The following is a 27455-nucleotide window of genomic DNA, read 5'->3' as shown; positions in this document are numbered from 1 at the left end:
TTACTCGTCTAAAAATTAGTGCATTGCATATGTGGAGTGTCGGACAATTGTAGCAGAATAGACTGCATGCGCATAAATTTTGAGAAAGCTTTTGACGTCAACATGACCTCATGGCTCCTAAACTTTATAACCTGAGATCAATTTATAAGTAATATTGTCGATTCAAGAATATACGTATCTCAGAACACGTCATAATAAAGGGTTTGTTATATAACATTCTTCACGTAACTTTGAGTTTTTAAGCAGGCTTAGTGCTGAGGCCCATTTTATATCGCGTTCATACTAACGATTTATCACGAGGTGTTACCTCAGGTATGCGGTACCTATACGGATGCAGACACACATGGTTATGTATAATCATAAACTCGTCTCATTTGTGCAGTTGTAATTTTTTATTGACGCAAAGGCAGCTTTGTCCAAAGGCCACCAAAGCACAAAGTATATTTTTCTACATATATAGAGACGAAAATATTTTTTTTTCTAAGCATTTTACTCCTTACAATATACGAGCACGGGCCAGGTGCCTGGACAACTGAGGCTTGGACTACCTGCACGACCAAGGTCGACATGTATGAACGATCTTGCACAAACTTTCGGTCATTTTTGTCACAAGAACACGAGCGTGTGATGTACGTGGAATGCGAAATCCACTGAGGAGGTAGCAAGCTGACAGGCGTTAAGCTTTTGATCGTCACATGCCATCGGGCACGGCGAAAAGAAATGCTCATCCCCAAAGCGCATTCATAGGTAAGAGCAAAAGTGACAGATCCTCCTACAAGTTCTTAACTGGACCGCACTAGAGTTACTACAGTAACGGTAGTACTTTAATAACTATAGTAGCAACTATAGTACTTCTAGTCCGCACCACATGCGGGCGCCATCTGGCGATGCACTCGTGGCGTCGACAGGTACATAGCGTTGGCCTCGGCACCAGGAGTGCATATACTTTGTCTCAAAAGGTATCTGCAGCACTGCGAAAGGCAGAGGAACCCTTGCAATTGTGCTCTTAAGCGCTTCTCGCCCCTGCGCAATATAATAGAGAATTGTGCTCCTACTGTCACCCCTGCCAGTTTGGGGGGCGAGAGGCGCGTAGGAGCACAATTGCCTATGGTAGTGCGCGTGATCCTGATTGGACTGGGGTGCCTCTACCTTTCGTAGTGCTACAAACATCATGTGAGACGAAGTATAGTAAGGCGGCACCCGAATCGTCGTAGCCTAGGGTGCCTCGGTTTCCGCCTCTTTCCATTTAGAGTGGTGACACGTCGGGCGGCGCCGCTATCTACGTACATCCGTCTCATAGGCTCGCCATCGTGGTCAGTTGTGCGTGGCTGAAATCGTTACCGACGCGCTCAAATGGTATCGCTTTCGCTCATGTTTTAAATGTCTTCGGCCTATGGCCATTCAGCGCCCATTTTTAGCGAACGGGTGACGCCGAGCTGTGCAAATACTGTCACCACCCTGAACGGTGGCGTTGCTATTGAGGCATCCTGTCGTGGCGTGGTTCAAAACTTGAACTTTGTCTTTTACTTCATTTATCGATTACGCAGTGCATTGGTTTCATCGCTTTTGAGGAAGTTCGTCCATAATTTATGCAGTTACAGTACTTTGGAGAATCGTTTATTATTCTATGTATTACAATGCATTGTGACAGCAAATTCAGGTGGTATTATATATTGCTTGGAAAAATCATAATAGATTGTTAATTATCAAGAATTGCTACATAATAATGACAGTCATTCGTGGCAGGCAGTATTGCCATTCATAACTGCCTAATCATAGAGCGCGATTAACCAAAAGCACGTTTTAGTGCGAAGGCACTTCTAGTCTAGCACGGTTGCATTTCGCCGACATTCGGTTTCCATCCGCCTAACCGATGTTGATATATAGAGCAACCAAGTATAAGGCTGTACACAGTTCGACTATGACTAACGATGAGTGGCCATGACCTCCATGAGTGCTATGACCATGACATAAATGAAGGTTAACACTAATTAGGTGTAATTAACATTAATTAAACCTCTGTGACGCACAGGTTGGACAATGAATCCTGAACGTGCCTGAACATACTATGGCGTAATTACGCCATCCTAAGCCCAACTGAATATGTAGAGCTGAGTTGCTCAATTGGCATAGCTAATACCATCTAGTGCTAAAGGAATTTTAGCTTTCGCTATGGAAGAACCACTGCAGTATTTATGAAAAGTAATTTCAATACGCTCCAAGTACGTAGACCACTTATGCAATGGAAAGCAAAGGCTTAGGCATAATAGTTGACGGTCTTTTCTGTATAAGGCCGAAAGTCGCTCCGAATCTCAGCTGGACGACTGCTCTCGGCCACGGTGACTGCTTTATTTTTTAATGTAAACTTGTCCAGCGATACACTTCTGCATTGATTAAGTAAATGTGCCTCACTCGGGTTAGCTAAGCGCAGGCTGCATCCACTCCTAAAAATTACGAAGAATCCGAGAATTTCACCAGTTGTTCTGACAGAAATTCCCCGTCCCTTAACGCCGAAAAAAAGGCGCGAATATTCACTTGGAATTGCTTGCATCTAAAAGAAACAATGAAATGAACCCGGACAACACTTCACAGTAGGTGTTTTCATAAATTTTGCATGCTCACTGGGTGCCCTCTCTGAAAAAAACAAATTTTGAATATTTCTTCTATGACTCACGTAAGAAGTATTCTTGACTAGCGGAGTGGACTAGTGGACATCTAGCTACAGAAACACGTCACATGATTCACTCTTCCAATATAGTTTTTGCATAGCTTGTTTCGATTCTATCACTTCTTGGTATCTCTACGATGTCACATTCCGCGGTAGATCTCCACACTCACTGTTGACTTCTGTGGTGCGAAGAATTCTGCCACTTGAAAGTTACATCACTTCGGCATGCACTGTTCGTCACTTTTAAGTCGCTCACGTTGTACAAGAGTCCCACATCACGATTACACAGCGCACACTATAGCGACAATTAATATTCTCTAGGATGCTCCTGTGAGTCCAGTTCAGTCGTTCACGTAGTGTAGCAGTGCTTTGAGATTTGTCTTCTGTTCCCAGAAAGCTCTGTTTATTCGATTCGAAGACGGAAATACTGATGGCGTCGTCTGCGTGTGCCAGACGAGAACCTGTTAGGGCAGGAACACAAGCACAACAGTTATTGACAACGACGTTTAAGGGATAGTGTCATGTGTCAACGCTGCAACTGAAATGCTATGAGCATCGTGCTTCGGCCATGTGGAGGTCTAGGTAAGTTCTAAATTAGTGAGGCACAAGACCCGGGCATGAGGAGGAAAGGGACATCGAAGTTGCAGTTGTTGAAATAGAAGTGAGCGCTCGCCTGTGTCTCTTGTCCTGCTCATGTCCTTGTCCTTTGTTGTGGTGCAGTTTTCAAACAATGTAACGAGGCTATTGGGGGTTTCAGGAAGACACAGAAGCACAACAAAGGTACGCGCGTACGGACGTAGAAAAGAAACTGGAGGAGCGCTTTCTTGCAACATGTTTTATTCAGGGCCAGATTAACAATGATGAAGGCTCGATTCGAAAAAAAAAAAAAAAAACATTAAGGGCCCCATAACTCCTCAGCCCCCCACCCTGCGTACTGTTGTCATGTTTGAGACTTGAAGCATTTTAGAGTTTACTGCACAGAATGCACGCTACATTTGCTCGAATAATCTGTGGAATGTTTATGAACATCGCTTGAGCCTATACGTTCCCTTCAGAGCACAAATAGACTGAGCTATTTAAAGAAATGACAGGAGACACAACATCTTCCCTCAAAAATCAGATCGTGAAATCCGTAAAAGGTTAATTTCTCGAGTAATTACTTTGTTCAGCAATTCGATAGCACCGAACGATTGGTTGAGTGTGAGCTCAAACGAAGTAGAGATGAGGCTTGTTCATGAGCTGTTGGAAATTCTTACCGTAAATACGCTACCTAGTAGTTTTGTGAATTCAGCCAGAAAGACAAATTGAAGCAATATAATTGTGTATATTATATTAACCAACAAACACGCTCAGGTACAAGTACTCCTCAGCTATTAGGTTTTATTTAGAAAATGATGAAACAATATCACGTCTTAATGAATACAACTAGTGGACTCTTATCGCCTTCTTGCCACAATACGCACCAAGTCTTGTTATGCGATTTTCTTTCAAACAGTGCATTTCATAGTCAATAATGCGCAGAATTGCAAAAAAAAAAAATACTAATTGAAAAAAAAAAAAGAAAACGATGACCGCAGCATAGCCACCTATAGCTGTCATTTCTCTTGAACTCATCATAGGTGTAAAAAATATTTGCTCTGTTTAACTTGAACTTACATAAAGGAAGGTGCTCAAACTAAGTGCTCTGAGCTCTACCGCTTGCCCGACATCGGCACAAGATTATATATATATATATATATATATATATATATATATATATATATATATATATATATATATATATATATATATACACATTTTTTTTTCCTTCTTCCAGTTTCATGCAATAAGGTGTTGTTTACCGTCTAGTTATATTAAATTTTGGCTGTGACCCAAAAATTTGAGTTTCTTGTCACAGTTGCGTTGGCCTGGGTTGAAACCCCAGAGCCTAATTTAGGACTAGAACACTTTACTTTCGTTCGGTCTCTAAGATAATTGAAACTATTCCGTCACACTGATGTTACATAACTTTAGGGAACACTTCATGCGCACAACTTCCGTGATAGGTGCTCAGGACAAGGATTCGTATCATGAGCCATATCGTATTAACAACAAGAACGACAATAATACGTTACTGACAATTGCGAAAACTGGATATATGTTGAGACATACCAAAGCCATTGTTGGCTTAAGCGGCAGAGTCTGGTAGGCAGCAAAACCAAACACAGCGCACTAATAAAGAAGGATTACAATGTCAATGACGGGTTATTTTTTTTATGACAACAGCAGCATGAGCAGGCAGGCTGATTGCAGTAATACGAGCACATGTTTATCAGACTGCCACGATAGAGCGGGAACAAGTACAAACACGGGCAGTGTGTGCAGACCAGAATGCTTTCTGAAGATAAGAACAAAAGTACGCTGTCATAAATTGACACGACTTAGTAGCTTCTTTAAGCATGTTTACATTTTCTATCGAAGGAACTGGTGGGGAGAGGGGGTATACTATTGAAGCAGTGAGAACGTGATGAGCACATGTTCGAGTGCCACACTTTGTAGAACACTGTGACCTCCAAAAACGGTCTTTGGGCCTTAAGCAACGGGACGAAACGTACAGGTGCGGACATAAGTAAGCGGAGCACGCTTTTTAGTTCAAATTAAATTCACGCCCGCTGGACTGGAAATTAGCAAACAATATTTATTCATGTGAATGGGCACTGGTGTCTACTACCGGTTCGCAAATGCCATGACTGCCAGTTTCAATATTACAACGCGTAAACAAATTTATAAGGAAATTGCGTGTTTTATTTACTTTTGTCCGCACCTGTACGGATCTAAGAAGTCATTGGACCAGATCTATTTCAAAACAACCGTCGGCATCAAAACAATAATAAAATTTGGCATCGAACGTGTTGTGAAAGATCTATGTAAGCACTCAGGCTAAAAGATCGGTCCCCTGGTCGAAAGAGCCCCCAAAAATGTTTCTTTAAATGAACCGTACACTTCGCTCTATAATTTTTAAAATGTTCTTGCATCTTTTTATTACGATGCGCGTTTCACGATCCCGTCTGTGGCGCAGTTGATTAAAGCGCTCGGCTGGGGATCCGAGGGATGGAGGTTCTACAAATTTTGAAATTGCTGCCTAACCAGATGTGACGTCAGATTAGCTACAGTGTGAGGAAAGTGTGTGACAGAATCGTGGTCGACAGTATGAGCCGTTGAAGGCTTTCGCCTTAAGAAACGCATTTTATGTGCACCGACATATACGCACTGGCACTACTGCTCCAGCCTGTGCATGCATAGTTTTTTTTTTTTTTTGCTTACATGCAAGATTAGCTTAGATAATTAGGCTCGTTGATTGACAGGGCTCCAATAGCGCAACGAGTGGTGCGGGGTGCTATTAGCACAAGGAAGTCTAGACCGGTCACCACGAGTGTATCCGCGGCCCAGTATAGCCTGCAGGTGTGATAATAACACACGCGTGTGCTACACTTGAGCCGATGCTCTTACCTTGGTGGCACCTTCGCAGAGGGGCTCGAGGTCGCTGATGGAGACGTTGAGGCTCTCGAGAAACTCAGTCTCCTGGCGGCCCACTCTATGTGGCATGAACACGCGGCTGTTGTTGAGCACCAGGCGCAAGTTAACGGCGAACCCGGCCATGTCGACGGCGAAGCGGCGACCCTTCCGGTACGGGTCGTGGAAATCCACCACGGAATCGTCAACCACGATGGGGCTACTCACGCCGGTTACTTTCATGGAACCGACGGGAAATACGCTCACGCCCCGTGTCCATCGGATCTACGACAAGGACGGATGAAGGAGGTCAAGGTTGGGCAAGGTGCAGAAATGGATGCAAAAGGAAGACGGGATGCGGGATAAATCTCATGATTTACTAGGTTATAGGTAAATAAGTTCCGGGCTTAAAAAAATGTTAGTCACGGTGTAACCATGCATGGTTAAACCACCGAACTGTGGGAAAGCGTACAGGGTGAAGATCGGGGGTGACCCCGAAGATTAAAGATCAAAGGTCAGCTTCAACATAGAGAACAATGTCCACGTGGTGGTTACGAAGCGTACTGTGCTGTTAGTAGCAAGGTTGGGAAAGGTGCAGAAAGGGATTAAAAAGGAAGATGGGATGCGGGATATATCTCATGCTATCATAGGTTATAGGTAAATAAGTGCCGGGCGCATAAAAATTTTAGTCGCGGTTTAACCATGGTTAAACCGCCGAACTGTTCGAAAGCGTACAGGGTGGATATCAGGGGTGACCCCAAAGATTAAAGATCAAAGGTCATCTTCAACACAGTGAACAATGTCCACAGTGTGGTTACGAAATGTACTGTGCTGTTAGTAAACGGGGGATTGTCCGAACAAATTTGAAAGTCGTCATCGTGTTCGCCATAGTTGAATATGGCTGGACATCGCCTTTTGTTCAAATCGACCAAGGTCAAACTTCAGGGCGTGGCTCGGGGGAAATGAGGAGGTCTCCATCGTGCTCGCCACAGTCGAATTACTTTGGACATCGATTTTATTGCTGTAGCAATACAGCGCCAGGCCATGAATAGCCGAGGAGGAGAAGCAGAAGCAGAAGGAGAAGAAGAAGGAGAAGCAGAAGAAAAAGAAAAAGAAGAAGAAGACGAGGAGGAAGAAGAAAACAAAGAAGAAGAAGAAGAAGACTGGTAACTTACGCTCTCGCGTCATGCTCTTAAAGGATGAGCTTAAGGGTCCCCAATAATGTAATGGTTAAGTGTCCCCAATAAGTGTCCCCAATAATGTAGGCTATAGCGTCTGGTGGTTGGGGCAGAGACAGGATGACAGGAGCAGATGCTGGATGCCGAAGCTCCAAAGCCAGGATGGCATAAACTTGCCCCCTACTTCTGCGGCAAGCCACGCAAAAAAGAACATGACGAATGGTGATGAGATGAGTTTAATGAATTTCGGCTGTTCTAACGTGAGAGCTCCTGCTCACTCCATTTCCCACTTCTTCATCCTCTTCCGTAACACGTTATTGATCAGGGTCAGATCTCGGGTGACCCCGGACTGAGACCAATTTTTCCTTAATTTTGGAGTTTCTGAGAAACCTATATATCATTGCTTTGTAGTCATATGACTGCGCTTGGGTGGATGCTGACGAATGATTACTCCCTTATTACAAATCTACTCCACTACGGGGATTATCCCTGACTAATGTCCTGGTTATATCTGCCTATATTTCGTTGCGCCACCACTTACCCTAAATATCTAGTTTATCTCCGCTGAAAAGTGAGCTCGATAGAAGGCCATTCGAGTGTGACGTGAGTGTCGTTTCAGCACTTCCCTCTTTAAGGCGTGTACATAGAAATAAACACGCGATCTTTTTCTCCGAAAAAATGTTGTTCCAGTTATTAATTGAATGGTGTAAATTTTGTTTAGTAAAATAGCCATTGCGTCAAATCAAGCAGGTAGAAAGGCGTCAGTATGGGTGAGACCTAGCCTTTGTGAGTCCCGCCGGGGTGGCGCAGTGGTTACGGTGCTCGACTACTGTTCCCAAGGATTCAGGATCGCACCCCAGCCTCGGCGGCCTCTTTTCAATGGAGGCGAAAAGCAAGGCGCCCGTGTGCTGTGCGATGTCAGTGCACGTTCAAGAACCCCAGGGGGTCGAAATTTCCGGAGTCCTCGACTATGGCGTCTCTCGTAGCCTGAGTCGCTTTGGGACGGTAAAACCCACAAAACCAAACCAACCAACCTAGCCTTTATGAAACAAGATTATCTATATACTGGCTGTGCTTGGGGGTTCAGCGGTGTAATGTTATGCTACAGACCACATGGTTACTGGCTCGGCCACATATAGCTCGAGAGGTTTCGAACAGGGTCACGAGCATTTTCATCAGCAAGCTCACCTCGTCGAACAGCCGGTGATCGTAGGTGTTGTCGTCATCGGCGAAGTAGAGCACTCCGGGCAGACTGGCATTTGCATTCAGCCACGCGAGGCCCGCGCGCCTCGGTGATACTCCGCGACCCTTGGAGCGGTTCCTGAGCTGCGGCGGGCACGGCCCCAGCAAGTGCACGTGCGGAAGGCCGCTGTCGCGCAGCAGACGGGACACCTGAAACGATAGCGACAAATACCAGCTGGATAGCTTATGATCAAGCTCATTCGGTGGTGCGTTATATTTAGTGATCCGTGCTTAACTAGCAAGATAACTCCGTGCTTTCCCTGTGTGTTTTGTATAAGGTTAATGCATGGATGCATTTACGGCCCTTCTGCAAGCGGACGATGCACTTGTTCGGGCTGTTCACTAATGCGATAGCATTGAAGACACTTTCTCTTGAAAATCCGGCGTTGTTGGTGTTGAGGAAAAAATCGCGAGCATGGCTTTGACAGAAGTCGGAGGTGGCATTCGTTCAGGCGCTGATTGTTCGGCGGGTTGTGTGGCGTTAAGGATGACAGTATAGCTACCAACTTGTTGCTACTTTGATATGGCAATCGAACCCACAGCGGCTCGTGAATCCCGAGGCAGACACTCATAGGTCACGCATTTCCATTTGTACGGCGTGTTCGAAGCAGGGCTTTACATCAATAGCGCATAGTATTTTACATAATGTGCTATATTATACGTATGAATGGTGATGAAACACAAATTATGATGTCAATGAATTAGCGAGGAGCGAAATTCATGTAACGAACGAGGATCCGCAACGCAAGGAGAGCCGCAGGCAGAAGTCATTAGCGTTTTCGCGTCATACCTATAAAAACGAAGCTTAAGTGTTTTGTATTTTTTTTACCTCTGGAGCGTGCGGAGAGTACGACATCTGTCTCAAGCAGCATTCTGTAAAAATATCCCTTAAAATATCTTGAGCTAATGGCCTAGACGTTATATAAAATTGCAATATCGTTGAAGGCGTCGTAATGGTATTAGTTTCGCGGGACTTCCATGAAATTTTTGAGTCCTATAAATTATTGCATATTCGTTACGCTCGAATGTGAGTTCCCTTATCCCTTTCTATTTTAAACTATGTACTAAATAAACACATTCCTTTGGGTGCGGAAGATGTCGCCACTGTTGTGGTTTCATGCAGAAATGGCGGAGTAAAAGCGCCGGTCTCTCAGAAGGTGAAACCATAGCATGGAGCGAAGAAATCGGGAGAAAACAGAAGAGAGATGGCGCCAAGTGGGGGCATATTCACCAACTGTCAAATGCGTTCCCGCATTGTATATGTTCGTAAATGAATCGGCAACGCTGGTAGTCTTTCCCTCCCCACAGCAAGAAGAAAATTGGTAGGTGATGGATGGCAGAAGCTTTAGAACCACAACACCATTTTTATTATTGTTTTGGCAAGTGGCACAGGCTAAGGAACCAAGATGCTTTCGTGATCGTTACTACCCCCATGAAAAAAAAAACAAACAAACAAAGATGTTCGATGGCGTAGTCGTAACCGGCACTGGCCGTTTAAGGCCTCGCATCATCTAAAAATAAAGATGTCGTCCCTGGCAGGTGGTGTTTGGCAGGTAACCCGGCCGGACATTTATTCTTCAGCTGGTTGTTTGACGTCATCGAGAACGTATGACATGGTGAAGTTGGAAAGAGCCGCCAGCTCGGGCAGCTTCTTTCAATATGGAAATACAAGATGAGAACCCAACGCTTCCGGACCTTGGGATCCCGAGTCACGCAAGCAGCTCCACACCGCTCAGGTACATTCGTAAGGTTTGGTTAAAAGGGGCGCTTAAGTTCGGATGGCCTTTCCCATATTGTGCCAGAAAGCGCAGCAGTCTGTGCACTGTAGCAGCGATTGTGCTGCTAAATAAATGATTCAGAAACAAGCCTTCATGCACCAGACATTTCTTTAGATGGGCGATAACAGCGCCGTGTACCATGTAGCACTAAACTAGCATGCACTGGCGTGTAGTGTTGCATGAATCCCGTTAATCATATTTGATTTTGTTTTCGTGCTACTGAGCCTCTTAATGATAATGCAGTAAGAAATTGATCTCGTTCATTCAGCCAAATATATTTCGTAACCGATGAACGAAACAAGAGAAGACCTAGTGTTTGAAAAAGATATTGAATAAACCCTTTCCTTTCTCTTAAGCCAGAAGGCACAGCCAAGAAGTAAACGTACCTTGGAGGCGCTTACACACCCTTAAGGGTTAATGCGACAGCATTACAATGTAGGCACATTCATTTCTCCTAAATAATGTTTTCAATTATGTGGTAATTAGTAGTCCTCAATAATAGCGCTAATTAGTATTACTCGGTAGTAGGCTAAGTACTTAAGAGGCGTGCTTAGTAGTTCAAGGTGGTGATCTGAATTTCAAATATGTGTTGCAGTAGCGTAACTTGTGGTTGCTGTCCACTTTGAGGTAAGAGGGGGGGGGGGGGGGGGGGCATAAGACCTCTGAACTATCAGTCTGAACGAGTCCTTGATGCAGAGGCAGCATTCCTGAGCAGTGACTCGCAACCCAAAGTGGTGGTTCCGCTTGACCACTTTTGAACTTGAAATATATAATTTTTTAGCTCTCGTTGGCGGCGCGCCGCCGATTACCTTGGCGCCAGAACAGAAAAAACGAAGGCAAACCTAAACAAAGTTTCGCGATTCACTCGATGGTGCGTACATGCCATGCGGCCGCTAAAACAGCGTATGCGTCAGTGGTTTATTGGTTCCGTGCTGGGAGAAGCCAGCGAGTGCCGCTAAGGAATCCGCTATCACCTGCAGCCTGAGCGGCGCGTGATGAGCGAGGCGACAGCATTGCATGAGTTACCGTCATTGAAGCGTGCACCCGCATTGCAAACTATACACCACAGATCTTGTGGCGTCGGCATGACATGTCACTGCTCGACGGCGTGGCAAGAGATAATGTATCTAGATGCGGACCGCGCTGTTCAATGTGCAACTCCGGCAGTAAACTAATTTCATGCTTAAATGTACTGCCCATTACGATACGAGAAATGGAGTGACGTTTTTCTTCAGCAAAAGTGCTTCCCGTTATTGAGAGGCAATTTGTTATGCTGTTCGATTTGGGTGGCGACCCTGTGGAGGACAAAAGGCGATAGGGAAACGCCTCGTTTTCTCATCGCTGTGATAGAGTGGGATGTGCAGGATAACAGAAATCTCGTACTCTGATTAAATGCGAATGCGCGGTTTTTTTAAAGGCTCGCCGAATTCTCGAATGACGAGTTCTTCTGTGTCCTTCGAACGACGCATACCCAGAAAATTTGGGCAAATTCTAGGCAAGGGTTCTTGGACGTAATTTTTTCATATATGTATTATAAGCTGCACCCAAACAGTCAATGCATCCGCACATCTTTCATCGGTATGATTGTAGTTTCTTGCGATTTATTTTCGAAAACGCACCCGATTGGTAATTTATGCAGTCTTAATTACTCATTGTGAGCGCAGGACAAATTTCAGAAGGTAAATTTTGAAACGAATTTGAAGCTTCGACCATCTCTACCAGTATGTTCATACAAGTACGCTATAATATACTACAGCTGCCTCACAGTCACTTTCAAAAACGCAGCTTATTGGTTTTCTATGGCAATTTTAGCTACTCCTTGCAAGTAAAAAAAAGTCTAAAAGTGTACAAATATTTGCTACTCTCCGCTAACTTAGACCATTCGAATCAGCATGCGCTAACAGTATCTTGCAATATCCATAGCTTGCTTGACAATTAATGGTGCTCCAGAAAGTTGACTTTGATGATGCCTCTGCTGCAGCCATCCACTCCGAGTCGGATCTGCTCATCTAACTCCGAAAGTAAATGACATGCACTGCGGATACGTAAAATCTGCAGGATCAAGAAGAAGTTCCCCTATAAATGACTTATTTATTGAACATCCGGTAGAACGAGAGGACGAAGATGGATAACACTGTATGAAATAGCACTGAACAAGGGGAGAGGGGGAAACCTTAGTTCGCAGGTCGAGCCAACGTTTCTGTCTTCCTCTGGGCAGAGCGATCACATCATCATCATCATAATCCTCATCACCACCCCACCCCCACCACCAGAGTAGGGATGATCGCTCTGCCCAGACGAAGACAAGTCCACTTGTCGAAACGTTGGATCGACCTGCGAGCTGAGGCTTCCCCCCTCTCCCCTTGTTCAGTGCTCTTTCATACCTTATTTATTGAATGTGTAACACTTACCGCTTTGGATGGCTGTGTTGCATCTTCAACGAGCACCCAGAAGACGTCCGTGGCCAGCATGAGTGAGTGAGCTACACGCAGAAGATCTGGTATCTGTGTAGGTCTCCGGTAGGTGGGGGTTACCACGTACACAGTTGGGGTTATGGGGACCTTCAGCTTCGTAGACGAAGGCTCCAATTGCAGAAGATCTGTCGTTGCGCGGTCCCCACTGCTTAGTGCGGCACTCCAGCCGTTGGAGAGGATCAACTTGTTTTGGTACCCCGTGCCTGTTCACCAAGTGATTTGCTCAAGCGCACCAGTCGTTCGCAAGAGGTATACATTTCGTCGACAAGGAATTTGATTGATGGGCGCACGATTACCATCAGGCGCAAACCTAGGCGCAATTCATTTCTTGCAATGATACGGAACCGCCAAGTAGTTCTTTGTATTCACTAGATACGATGAGGGTATACACCGGCAACATTACGCTTCCTTGGTAGTCCGTCATCTTGCCCCACTTAGCTTAATGTATAAACTTCGCTTTCGAGGGCCGTAACAGCCTAACCCAAAATAAAGCATTGAAACGTAAAGCAGAATAAGCCGACTGCGAGTTCTCCTGCTTTTTGAAGATACGCCTGCTTGAGAGAGAGAAAGAGATAGAGAGAGGGCAAAAGCTCAGGCCGTTTACGCTCCTGACACTAGATGGAAAAAACAGATTTGGCACGTGTCCTGATTAGCATCGATATCGCTGTTAATTTGTGTAAGCCATTCGCTGCGGCGGCGCTGTGACCGCTAGTTTACCTTCTTACACTCATGCAGGCGTAGCTTTGGAATCTTTAAAAACCTGTCAGCCTGTTCGGTCTTGTTGTAAGCTCAGCGGTTGCGTCGACAGCTGCCTAGGATGACAAGATGGTAGGCTACCCAGAATGCATAGCGTTGCCGGCGTTCGGTCAAAGTCCATATACTCCAGTGTACTATATAATTACAGTGTTGCGGAAGGGGATGGTTTCCCATGAGGCGCCTGTCATCTGGGAGGCACTGCTATTGGCCACTTTTGAACGTGTTTACACGCGTTGCTGTGGCGTTTCTGAGTTAAGGTAGAAACAGAATCCCTACCTTGTGCTACACCACGTCCCTACTGTATAAATGAACGAAATATTTCGTTTTCTTGACATAGTGGCCCGAAACAGGCAACGTTTTTGAGGAAACGCGAGGACCCCCTTGGAAATGAGCAGGGCATGTAGTGCGAAGAGAGGATGACTGAAAGCCGCTTAGGGTAACAAATTGGATTCCAAGGGAAAGAAAGCATAGCAGGGGGCGGCAGAAAGTTAAGTGGACGAATGAGGATAAGACGTTTGCAGGAGTCGAGTAGATGCAGATAGTACAGAACCGAGTTAATAGGAGGAATATCGGAGAGGCCTTCGCTATGCAATGGGTATAGTCCGGTTGATGATGGTGATGATGATGAAAACATTCACAGTACTTCGCCTTCATTGTTATGGACGGCGTATGCTTAACACCTCAAGTACGCTTGCTCATGCCAGATTATCAAATGTCGCAAGCACGTCCTTACCACTCACAGCCTCCCTTGCCCTCCTACTGCAGGAAATCTCTGGGCAATCGCAGCTGTCGATCGGCCGCGTGACGTGTTACATCGAAACAACAGCCCTGCCTTTTGCTGCAGCGCCACGAGACGCATATTTAATCTTTCATTACTTCATTGTTTGCCAGGAATCACCTCTAGAAGTACTTAACCACCGTGAAAACCTTTTTCTCTCGGAAAATAACTCATCGTACCAATGCGGCCTATCATCGCAGACTTACGGTTTGCTAAAGATTTGACCGCACTTTGGGCGATATATTGTCCATGTGTTTTCATCAGACCATTCAAACTGGGACATGCCGTTATATCCTTCGTTTGCTATCGCAACAAGAAAGCCCTGAATTTCTCCCCCCCCCCCCCCCCCCTTCCCCGGGTGTCAAGTGGATAGAGTCAGCACAGGATCGGGTGTATTGGAGGATAATTGGAAAGGATGCGTGACTTTTGCGTACAGGGATGTGTCAAAGGAACGGGTATAGGCATTAAGCGCAATCTACCAACTGAAGGTTTATTCCAGCAGATTGAAACTAAGAAAACAAGTACACGTGAAAATGGTTCTGTGATAAACGGGAGAAAAACAATAAACCACCCAAACACGCAGCGATTACAGTGAAAACGCATCAAGTCAACCGACCAAAACTTTCATTTCCATCCGCACCCAACCAAAGCACATGCTTAGGCGACGCTCATGTCGTTCATTTATCAGTGCGCAGGAAATCTACTCCCCTTCGAGTGAGTGCAAAGAATGGGGAGCTAACAATCACTATACCGCAGTGGGCACAGTCTGGCTGACGATGGCGGGTAAATACTTCCTTTAACGGCCTGGTGAGTCCGAGTGCTCAACCGTCTCTGAAGCTTTCAAACACGCTGAGCAGTGGCGTCAGCTCCCTTGGTCCCCTACGTCCGAATGAACCCACCATCCGCTAAGATTAGACACTAACTTCAACACCTAACACAACACCACCCACATTTTTTATAGTTAGCTCCATCATCATGTTTTGCGAGCCTCCTGCAAACAGCCGGCCACTTTTTACAACTTTTTACAAAGTATCGCGATTCATATGCCTCGTCCCAAGAGTGTTTGCCTGCTTGACAACACGGTTGTAGCCGTGTCATCCTCCATGGGTCCACGAAGACGCAACCACGAGACTGTCCATGTGGGCCATCTCAAATTGTACCATGACCCGTGTGTTGTCATTTTACTGATTTACGAGGATGGCTTCTACAAGAGGGGGTGTTTGCAAAGAGGGGAAATGGCGCGGTGCAACATCCGTGCATTGCGTATCGGAAATGAGACCCTCTTTTGCGAGCTGCTCCTCGGACTGTATTCCATGTAAATAAACTCCATTTCAATGTAGAGTATTTGTTTTTTGTGGCAGTGAGCGTTAGCTGCTTCAGGACCAGCTCATATACACGGCGGGAACAACTCAGTGGTGGTGTTAGGCGTTCGATGAAAAAACAACAACAACAACCACAAAAAAACACACTCCATTCCGTTTCTACGTATTTTGTGGGTGCGCGTTCTTAAACACCCAGTCAATAGGCGAGCTGTGCAAGTTCTTAAGTGGGGATTATTACGAGCTGTGACGTAAAAGAGATGAAAATAGCTAATTATGCGGCACCTCCTTTACTTTTTCCAGTCTCCCTTTTGAAGGGACGACTTTGGGCACCTGGTTTACATACGGGAGCTAGCGAAAAAAAGAAAACATTTCGTTATTCTGTGCACGGCTTAGTTGTTCTAGGCAGTACTCACTACTGCAAAGAACAAGAAGTGCCGTGCCCAGGCTGGCCGCGATGACCAGTGGTCCTTTCCTCCGGCGTGCTGGGGCCATGGGGCTACTGCTCCTGCAAGAGATGCGGAAAAGGAAAGTTTAGGGAGACGTTGAAATCATCTTTAGAGTGAAATGAAAAAAAAAAAAAATGATAGCTGGTGGTTTAACATTGGTTAACACTGAAGGGAAGCGAAAGCTTCATCTACATGCGTAATAGGCGACGGACAGTGTGCAGAGCAACATAGAGGATTAGAACCGCCTGCTAGATCATCTATTAAAGCAGATGTTGATGTGGAATGCGTCACCACGGACCCCAGCACGCACTTTTTGAAATGAGTGGCATTGCCGTGTACGGGGAAAAGAGGATCCTGGTGGCTGAGCTCATGCTGAGTGTTTGGACTTTTAAGGACCAATCAGCGAAGGCAACACACCACTTCTGACCACATTTTCCGTAGACGGAAGCTTTGGGATGACCCGACCGGGGGAAGCGGCAGTTGCCTTTTCGTGTCCTCCCCTCCATCTTTCACTTTTCTATCCTCTTTCTTTTATCCCTCCTGTGTTCACTCTTCTTGGCATTCGTTTTTTTTTTTTCCTAGCAGCGAGTTCTAACCTTTTGCAAATAGTTACCGGGAGCTATGACATTTGGGTTATAGTGGGAGTTTACGGCTAGAATGGCCAAAACTTGCATTAAATACGTATCTCATCACTTACTGATGAGATACTATTTAATCTCTCGTGTCGTCATAGTGGCATTAATTTACCGCATTTTCATTTCCAGCATGACGAATTTTCACAAATTGTGGCTGAGGTGAGCTGATGTGAGCTAACGACCTTCTCTGCCAATGAGAAATTAAAAGCCTAATCTATATACAACAGGCTATGCAAGACCTTTACAGCTTGAGTTCACCGCTTAGCTAGAAACGACCGTACATGAATCAACAGAACAGCGTGCGTGATCGAATACTATCACGTTCAACTTGTCGGTAAAACATCATGCGTTTGAAAGGCTAGTAAGGCTCCTGCAAGAGTGTTATTCTTCCGTAATTTTTGTTTTACCCTTTCCTCAAAATATTCTTAGTTCTCCTGCCATAAACTGAATGTCCGAGCGTTTCCTACTCCACTTATTTGTTAGAGAAAGTGAACAACACCTCGATTTTTATCATCAGCTGTAACTTGGGAGTGCAGCATCTCTAATTCCAAACACTGATAAGTTTACTTTAGCAAACGTCTAAACGGTGCACTCGATTGGATGCACGAGGTCAGTTGGCACAATAAGGCAGTTGAGTGAAGCATTGAAGTCTTAAGCCTACAAGCAGCGACATTATACGGCGGAGCACAATGCTGCATAATTGTTACGAGGAGTTGGAGGAACCGAATTTCCAAAATGGTAAACGATAGAAGCCTTGTACTGAAATTAAAAAGGGCACCATTGCTCTCAATAACCCTCATTTCATTACCAATGCCGTTGTTAACCACATTTAGCCACCACCATCACGTTATTTGTTGACAACGTCGACCTCAATCCCGTCTCTAACTTTTCTTGAGCTCAGTGAAGTTCGCAGACAGTGTGATGCTCAAAGAAACAGGATAAAAAAAAAGAGCTTTTAGAAATGTATTGCTGCATCGAGTGTGCGGTTTGCTAAAGCCTTTTCGTTTTGTAGCTACGCTGTAACTCCCGACAGTTCTGAACTGAGCTGCAGACAGAGACTTGAAACCAGTCAGGAAACATGTCACGTGCTCAGCGCATCCCATTTATCCTCGTCTACTCCGCTTCATTGTCTACAAACGTGGCCGAAATGGGATCACAAATGCCAAACGCGAGGAGCATCTCATGCCCGGAGGCAGTTGGCATGTTAACGTTGTCGCAGAAAATAAGTGAGAGCAAAGAAACCGAGCAGAATGTAGGCTTACAATTCTGCCTGCATTGGTATGCAAGACCACTCCCCCTATCAGAAGAAAATCGGTCTTCGAAGAGACACTCCCTCGTGTGGTTTGTAAAATCGCACGAAGCGCTTCCAGAAGAGCGGTCGCCGCGATCGAGGTACTAAACTTGTATCCGTCCAAAACCTTGCAAACGAGGGAAACTTTTGGGTCGACGTCCCATAATTGTCTAGCTACGGGTGGTTTAAGGCTTTCCTAGCATACGCCTGCGAGTACTAAAACATTTGTTTGATGGGCCCCAGGAACTTGTACGAAAGTTCTAACTCATCGTTTTACCATGTAACTACCTTCGTGCTTAGGTTTCTGTGCGCCCATTTGTTTTATCGATGCGATCAAACACCGTGATAACAGCTAGAACCCTCTGAACATGCTAAAACATATCGGTTTTAGAGCTGATCATATAAAGGACTATGTTTTAGCTTGGTTGATGGAATTTTGAAGGAAGTGCTACTGATCATCTTCATCATCTTTATTTTCACTGTGAGGTACATGTACATGGATTATTAGTATTACAGAAGGAGGTCCCGAAGTATAAACTGTCCGGGGGACCTCCTGAATGCTGAAGAGCTGCGCGACAAAGTGTTGCAGCTTTGCATGCGCTATCGGTAGACCCCCAACCGCGCAATTTAGAGACAGAGAAGCTTAAGGTTAAAAATATGGACACCTGGTTTTGTTTTTTTTTTTCTTCAGAAAAATAAAGCTGTATGCCTGAAAACCCGAGATAAGCGAGCAAGAAATCAAGCCAGCATTTTAAATCTATCATGAGATCATTTTTAGCAACATGGTTGCAGTGTCATGCGTATTTCGTGCGTACAAGTTGTGAACAATGCACTAGCGCGCGGTGCGGATCACCTGAAAATTTACTCCTATATCATGTCAGGTGGTTGGCGTCATTTTTTAAAGAATGGAATATTTTGCTTTCATTCTCTTTAAAGCAAACATCTCCAGAAACGAAGGCGAACCTGAAGCCGAAATTATCCGAAACCGTCCGTTCGAATGGCGTGCGGAAGGTGTTCGCTGAGTTCGCACAGGAGTCTTATGCAGTGGCCGGTGAAACGGGAGAAGCAATTGGGATGAAACTAACATCATTTCATAGGAACCATTCCAGAGATTGAGGTTTTGACTCCGGCACTAGCCGACCAGGGCGAAGAGCCCTCACCGGGCGAAGAAACCGCTATAGGCGGCAGGAAGGAACCTAGACTAAAGAAAGTCTGCACTGGGTAAATAACTGCCAATCCCCACTTACACGTTTCGTCAGTCTGCAGAAGCCCAGCGACGAACGTACTCTTCTTCCTCTTGTTTGGCTCATGGTACATACTCACGAGGGGACATTGGCCAGGGTTCAGTGAGGACAGCGAAAAGTACTGTATATACCATTACTTTAATAAATCAGTGATGGACTAAAGAAAAAAATAACTATGATTCAAAATCGCAGAATTGAATAAAAGCAAAAATACTGAGCGAAGCTTGTAAATTTTGAACACAATTATCAAGGGAATCTTCCCACAGATGGGACGTAGTTGTGTAGGTACTTACAAATTGTGTATTTGTGTAAATACGTACAAGTGTAAGTACTTACAACACAAAGCCTCAAGCACTCACATCGAATGAGAGAAGCTGAGAATGAGAGGATGAACGAAATTATTAATGAATGAGTTAGAGACGAAGCGACAAAGCAAATTCCAGTTGTGTTATGGCGATGTTTAAATGTATCCTTCTGAAACAAAAACATTTGGCAAGCAAGTAGGAAATGCTCAATTGATTCGATCTCACCACAAGCCTCGAAGGGATGTTTTGTTTCTAGTACCGCTTCCTCTTCTTCACCACTTGGACGGCTCTGGTCATGAGTCGTCACTCGCCAAAGCGCGAAGCAAGCCGAGCGCGTCGTCGAAGTAAGAAAAGAGGCTGAAGACGAAGGTTGTTCATTACTGGAGGGCTGCTGTTAAGATCTACAAGCCACCCTGGAAAGGCGCAAAACCTTTTCTCAAATGCACAGTCTGATGCTTAGGTCAACTGTCGTCGATGAGAGTCGCTTATGTTTTCTCTTACAAGAAGAGTCATAGTACGCCAACACTTAACAAAAAGTGTATCTTTGGGCATCGGCAAATTCTACCAAGCGGTTTTAATCACTCTTTATATAGTGCGTCAGGGTTGCGACGCTATAAATATAGAATCAGGTGATGCACGAACATTGTACGACCGTTGGAAGTGTGAACATGTTCCGAAGCGAATGTGTAGGCGCTTCGTAGGCGAGAGTTTCGTTCAGCATAGGTTCTCTGCAGGAACCAAGTGCGACGAATGTGTGGTGTGGAATATATTAGTGGTATTTACGCGTATTGCACCTATGAGGCTAGTAACCTGATAAGAAATGCGGTGTGGCGTGTCTTACTGTTATTTACACGTGCGGCCCCTATGACGCCAGTTACCTGATATATCGAAGTATGAATTCGTTCGTATGCCACGTATAGAATTTCATGGTATTTAGGCACAGGGGGAATAGCGATAACTTCCGCGTACGACTGTAAGTTATGAACGGCCTATTATTTTGCAACTAACAGTCATTCATATATGATTGCACAGCAGAGGCGCGGAAGAGCTGACAGTAGCTTCATTGGCTAGCTTAGAATCCTGCATCGCGACAAGCTTACTGAACCAGCGAAAACGATCTTTGACGCGCCCACTCACCCACTCATTCAATTACTCACAAACAAACCTATGAAGGAGCATTTTATCAGTTCATTTATTCCGCTACATTTTCTCTGCAACTTACGTAAGGTCTTTTCAGCTTACCTATAGTGGAAGAGCAGGACCTCCTTGACAATAGCTGGGTGCTAATTTGAATGCTAGACGCGGTAAGATACCTGCTTAGCTACTTCAGACGAGGAGAATAGTAGATAAAAGCATACGGGTAGAAGTCATGCACGCGTAGTCTCGTACTCATTATGACTTCCAATGCCCTGCAGCTTGGCTGCAGAGCTTCCCAGAAGCATTGTGGGTCCGGCAAGCGGAACGCTTGAAGACGACGCGGAAAGAATTTTGCGCTTCCAGATGTGAGCGTTTTCCCTTGCGTCGTCTGCTCCTGGCAGTACCCAATCGCTCTATTAACGAGCAACTAAATAGAGGGGTCTTGTCAGCAACGCCTAGTGAGAGCTTTGCAGCATAGCTTCAAGTCCATCAGCCGCAGATCACATTTGTTGGACAAGATTACCTCCTTCATAGCTCTTGTCTTCTGTCATTCTCTCGCCTAACAATGCTCTTGCAACGCTCATTATCCCGGGAATGGCTCTTAGCAAGATGACGCCATGATTGTTATTATAGGCGAAATAATCCTCCGATTATGCTCTGGCTCCTCGCTCAGCCTTTTCTCCCGCCCTATTTCATGACGGCAGCCACGATACCCGCTCCTGCATTATGTAAGAACTGTGTCTGCTGCTTCCTACTGCCTTTGCCACAGTCATTGCCAGTGCGCGTCGTCGTTACCCGCCCGTGACCCTCTTTGTTTTCCCCAGAAGTTCAGAACTTTCCTGTAGCTGGAGTTGTTCTGGTTAGTGTGATAGCTTGACATGGCAGTGATAGTTTGAATGGGTTCCTCGAAGGACAAATTGAACCGCGGATTTACAAAACGCTGAATAGGTTTCCTTCGGAGAACATAAGTTAGGCTGCGTTTTGACAAGCTAGCGAATTGAGCCTGAACAAAAACATTCTGAACATTTGTATCAAGAACGGAAGGAATTTAACATGCATGCCGCCCTCACTCCTTTCATACAACCGTTCAGACGTTGCTTTTCGTCCTTCCCGGCCTTTCGTTTCAAGTCAGGCAGTTCTAATTGTTTTATCATACCTCAAGGATTTAACGCGGAACTTTATCGAACTTTTAAAATTCAACGATGCAGGTCTAGCTTTACTTTGACTGTAATAAAGGGATGAACAGCTCACTTTAGTCTTGCATTGATTTAAGGGGTGTAAGATTGTTAGAAAAGCTCCATCCGCTGTGGTGGATCGGCAGTCGAGTGTTCTAACCATGCCGTGGTTAGGGCGCTTGACTGCTGGACCCAGGAACACGAGTTCAATCGCGGCGACGCCGGCTGCTTTTCGATGAAGGAGAAAATCAAGCCACCCGTTTGCTGTGCGATGTCACCACCACCATCATCATCATCATCATCATCATCACCACCATCGTCATCATCATCAGCACCAGCCTGACTACACCCACTGCAGGGCGAAGGCCTCTCCCATATTTCTCCAATTAACCCTGTTCTGTGCTAGCTGCATCCACTTGACCCCTGCGAACTTCTTAACATCATACGCCTACCTAACTTTCTGCCGCCCCCTGCTACGCTTTCCTTCCCTTGGAATCCAGTTTGTTACCCTAAGCGACCATCGGTTATCCTTTCTTCGCACTACATGTCCTGCCCATGCCCATTTATTCTTCTTGATTTCAACTAGAATGTGAGTAACTTGAGTTATTTCTCTGACCCACTCTGCAAGCTTCCTATTCTTTAATGTTATCCCTACCAATTTTCGTTCCATAGCCATTTGTGTTGTCCTCAACTTAAGAAGAACCCTCTTGGTTAGCCTCCACGTTTCAGCTCCTTAGGTGGGTATAGGTAAGATGCAACTGTTGTATACTTTCCTCTTCAGCGATACCGGTAAGCTGCTAGTCATAATCTGCGAGTGCTGGCCAAATGCACTCCGTCCCAATCTTATTCTTCTTGTTATTTCCTTTTCATGGTCCGGATCTGCGGTTAATACCTGTCCTAAGTAGACATATTCGCCTACTACTTCCAGTGCTTCGCTACCTAACGTAAACTGCTGCTCTTTTCGGAGGCTGTTGAACATTACCTTAGCCTTCTGCATATTGATTTTCAAGCCTACCGTTCTACGTTTCCTATCTAGGTCACCAATCATTCTTTGCAGTTCATCTCCTGAATTTTTTAGCAAGGCAATGTCATCAGCAAATCGCAGATTACTGAGGTATTCTCCATCTATCCTTATCCCTAACTGCTCCCATTCCAAGCCTCTGAATACTTCCTCTAAGCAAGTTGTTAATAATACTGGGAGATCGTGTCTCCTAGCCTAACACCATTCTTTATGGGAATTTTGTTACTTTCTTTATGCAGAACTATGGTTTCTGTGTAGCCACTATATACCTATATCTTCCAGAACTTTCACGTTTGGCTCGTCTACCCCCTGATTTCGCAATCCCCGCATCACCGCCGAGGTTTCTACTGAGTCAAATGCTTTTTTTGTTGTTGTAATCAATGAATGTTATGTATAAGGGCTGGTTATATACCGGACATTTTTTTATCACCTGGTTGATGGTATAGATATGATCGATAGTAAAGTACCATTTTCGGTACCCTTCTTGATCCTTTGCTTGATTGCAGTCTAATGTTGTCCTGATTCTATTTGCGATTACCTTAGTAAATACCTTATACGTAACAGACAGTAAGCTGATTGGTCTGTAATTATTGAGGTCCTTAGCGTCCCCTTTCTTATGAATGAGGATAATGTTTGCGTTCTTCTATGGTGCGGGTACCGTCGATGACACCAGGGGGGGGGGGGGGGGGGGGGGCGTCCTTCATTAAATCTGTAGTTATCTGATCCTCTCCAGCTGTTTTCCCCCTTTTCACAGTTTCTATTGCTTTCTTGACCTCGTCCTTCGTCACTGGTGGAACGTCTGACTGTTTTTCCCTACCGCCAATCTCATTACGGTCCTGACTACTTTGGCTACTGTAGAGATCAGTATGGAATTGCGTGGCTACTTTGACTATCTTGTCGATATTCGTGATGACGTTGCCCGCCTTTTTCTTTAGCGCATACATCTGATTTTTTCCTATGCCCAATTTCTTCCTTACCGCTTTGAGGCTTCCGCCGTTCTTTACAGCATGCTCAATTTTCTCCATGTTATACTTCCTTATGTCGGCCGCCTTGCGCTTATTGATTAGCTCCAATATCTCGGCCAATTCTATCTTCTATTGGAAGCTTTCATACTCCGGCGTTTCTTAATCAAAACTTTTGTATCCTTAGACAGCTTACCGGTATCCTCTCTAACTATCCTACCGCCTACTTCTGCAGCACACTTAGTAATGTTGGTACACGTTATGTCGGTACATGGTGCGATGTCGGTACACGCTAAAAAGCTTCAGGAGGTTCAGTTTAGCCGGAGCCCTCCAACGGCTTCCTGATAGCCTAAGTCGCTTTGGGACTTTGAACCCAAAAACAAGGAGCCAAATCAGCTCCTACAAAATGAAAGGGGTGTTCACTTTAAGCCGGATAAACTAAGAGCCCGGAGCTCTAGAACACTGCCACATAGTTATTTTGCTTCAAGCTTATGTAAAGAAACCTATAAAAAGCAACACAGTAAGTGTGAGTGAAATAAACGACTAGTCGTAAATGACTAGCCGTAAAGAACTTTGGAGCCCTACTATTATTTAGGTGGCTCAGCTGTGGCGAGAAAAATTCATGAATGCATCTTTAGGCTTCCCAGAAACATCCTGGGCGGCTTCTTCATCGTTTTTTTTTTTTTTTTCCACTGGAGGCTTTACAAATACAGAATTCCTCTTTCTGCCAATTAGTTTAATGAGAAGCTGATGAGTGGAAACATGTCCATTACATTATAGTATTGGCTACCACGATATATTTTTGTGTTGTAAAAATGTTGCACAGAATGATGACCACCCCACGCAAGATTGACATGGCGTTTGACAGAAAGGAAAAGGAATCAAGCCAAAAGTAAGCTTCTCGGCAGCGGGTTTCTCTGGCTTCTTACCGCTCCATGGTCTCGGCAGCTTGTCTCGCACGGCTGCGGTCTTTGTCTTTAGCTAGACGGCGTATGTGTACGGCGTATTTACCTAGGTTAGATGGTGCGGCTCTAATGGAACTTCATGAAGACGACGATGTTCGATGCACAGCGCGAGCGTTGTGCAGGTGGAACTTGATGAAGGGATGCGCACTGCACAGTGTGAGAGTGTATTGCCGTTTTACATAAGGCGAAATCAGCTGTGACGATCGCGTAGTGGTCGTGTTCCTGGGCACGACAACCAAGATGACGATATTGTCTGTGCAACGCGAGATAAAGCAATAGGCGGCGCATAACTATGTGGCGCCATCCGTGGAACGCGTTAGGTACTAGGCCAATCAATAACGCAAAATAACGCAAAATTGCAGTAGAGACAACTCTGCAAATTGAGATCTGAATATCCCCGTTTAGACAGATACGTGCGTGAACATTCGGTACTTACAAAAAATTAAAAACCACGGCAGAATCTGCATTGCAGTAATGCGAAAGCACGGACGCTGCTGTTGGTTGCTTCTGGTTGCTTCTAGTTGCTTACTTCGCTTCTTGTTTACCCATTTTAGTCTTTGGTACTCTCAATTTGCGGGCTTGCGTGATGTCACATCCTATAATTAGAGGAGAGGTAAACGAGAAGTGAATTAATGTGACTTAACTCACATTAATTCATTTCTCGTTTACCCACTTTAGTCCTTGGTACTTTCAAATTGAACGCCAATCCTTTCCTATGCCCTTTTCCGGCTCTACTTCCGGTTCCGTGACGTTACATCCTTGACGTCACCTTAATTGACTGATTTAATTGACTATTTTAGTACTGGATACACTCAAATGTGGCGCCAAGCCATTGGCTGAGACCATTTCCGCCATAACTGTTACATTTGTTGCCTCCAATTAATTACCTAATCAGCTTATTGACCTAATTATTTTTTCGGACGAAACAGTACGTCATCTTCTATCGATTGATACCACTCATTAACATCTACTATTTCTCAATTACTCACAACTGCTGCGGACACGATTTTGCGTGTTTGACCTCTAATTAATTACCTAATTTCCTTATTGGCTTAATTATTTTTTCGGACACTACATTACGTGGCCCTCTATCGACTGACACCACTGACTAACCTGTATCACTTCTCAGTTACAACTACTGCGGACACGATTTTGCTGACACGTTCTGCGTACGCGGTGTGCGAGAAATTTGTGAACATATCGAAGTAATGCTTTCGCATTAAAATCTCAAAGCGTCAGCACTTATACGTGAGCCGGCGTTACACGAACATTTAAAGGAGTAAATAAATAATAAACATTTATTCTGTCAATCAAATATTCAATGGCGTATTCAGTCAGTCGGTTTTACCGTCGCAGTTTTTTTCTGAGAGATATATATGCCATCCATATATAGCATTGTTAAACTTCTTTGGCGGAAACGCAATGCAGGCAATTGTTTCTACACATTGAATGGCAAAATCCAAACACAAACATTCAGTTAAAATCTTACCGGTATAGATTGGTACAGTATGCCAAATAGGAAGATAAGGCTATATATGGATGGCATATATACCTCTGAGAAAATACTGCGACAGCAAAACCGATTGACTGATTAAGCCATTGAATATTTGATTGAAGGAATATTTAAGCCCAGTGTAGGGCTTAGGAATGAAAAAGTAGAAAAGTAGTTTAGTTAAGTCGTACATCAGCTTTACTGTTTTTATGATGAAAATTATGGTAGGACGGGGCAGAGGAACACCTTCTTTGTACAATTCTAAATACTGAAAACGGGATTGCAGGTTTTCTTCTGCCATTATGTTTGCCCCTCGCAATACAGGTTTCTCTAGAACCCTTGACTATATAACTAATTACAATAGCGATCTTCAAATATGTTTACACGACACTGTTGTTATTTTTTGGATTACTGCCTGATCGTTACGGTATTCACAGTGACAATATTTTTTACACCATCTGCACTGACGACAACCGCACAAATAACCTTCGTAACCGTTCCCTTATTGGGGGGAAAGGGGGGACGGGAAGGGAAGACAAACCAGTTGGTAATAAAGAGGATAAACAAGTATCTGTGTTGGTTGCAAACAAGAATAGCAGTTATAGTGTGCAATTCCTACGAAACTAAAAAGTTCAAATACACCTCTGAAATTTTTTAAACACGAAGTAAATTTATCATTTCTCTTTTGGTGCGATGACTTGCGTCACTCAATGTTGCGCATTCCTTGCTGCTTCTTTTCTATCCTTTTGGTTTTCGGTTTTGATGGAGCCAACAGGTGCCCTTTTTCTCCCCGCCTTCAAATCCCTTGTTCAGCCTTCGCTTACCGTTGCAGAGAGCTCCACCGTGTTAATCCTCGGCAGACGTGTCGCGACGTGACCACAGGGTCCTGGGACTCATTTGCAGCACCCACAATGTGGCCACACTAACTGAGGAACGTCTTTGTATGGTGCATCGGTGAGCTTGAACACGGCGTCGATGCCCAACACCTTTCGCCACCACACAACTGCGTCGTCAGTCATAATTTTAGTGCCCCTATACAAGCGCCCAGTGCCCTTGCCACCCAAACATCGCCATTAGAGTTCTGTTTGTCGCCT

At 44.8% G+C, this 27455-nt stretch overlaps 1 protein-coding gene across 1 annotated transcript; it reads right to left on the bottom strand.

The window, feature by feature from the left end:
* Positions 1-1609: 1609 nt before the first annotated feature.
* Positions 1610-27455, bottom strand: LOC146185155 (galactosylgalactosylxylosylprotein 3-beta-glucuronosyltransferase S-like). The gene is made up of 6 exons (XM_084606137.1): positions 27186-27455; positions 16102-16193; positions 12770-13035; positions 8527-8730; positions 6158-6445; positions 1610-3129 (listed from the first exon to the last, which is right to left on the bottom strand). Exons 2-6 carry the CDS (start codon positions 16178-16180, stop codon positions 3010-3012), a joined length of 957 nt encoding a protein of 318 aa, XP_084462263.1. The 5' UTR covers positions 16181-16193; positions 27186-27455; the 3' UTR covers positions 1610-3009.

This window comes from Amblyomma maculatum, chromosome 6, assembly GCF_055883805.1.
Source record: "Amblyomma maculatum isolate TAMU_Amacu chromosome 6, ASM5588380v1, whole genome shotgun sequence".
NCBI classification, from domain to species: Eukaryota; Metazoa; Arthropoda; class Arachnida; order Ixodida; family Ixodidae; genus Amblyomma; species Amblyomma maculatum.
This window is presented reverse-complemented; position numbering and strand designations above follow the sequence as displayed.

Bases quoted from the DNA above. Each gene is read 5' to 3' on its own strand.
- LOC146185155 (XM_084606137.1), bottom strand. From the start codon at position 16,180: ATGGCCCCAGCACGCCGGAGGAAAGGACCACTGGTCATCGCGGCCAGC. The intron at 8,731-12,769 runs GTAAGTGTTACA...CTATCGTTTCAG, and splicing joins CAACACAGCCATCCAAAGCG to GTGTCCCGTCTGCTGCGCGA. The intron at 3,130-6,157 runs GTAAGAGCATCG...CTGCCCTAACAG, and splicing joins TCTGCGAAGGTGCCACCAAG to GTTCTCGTCTGGCACACGCA.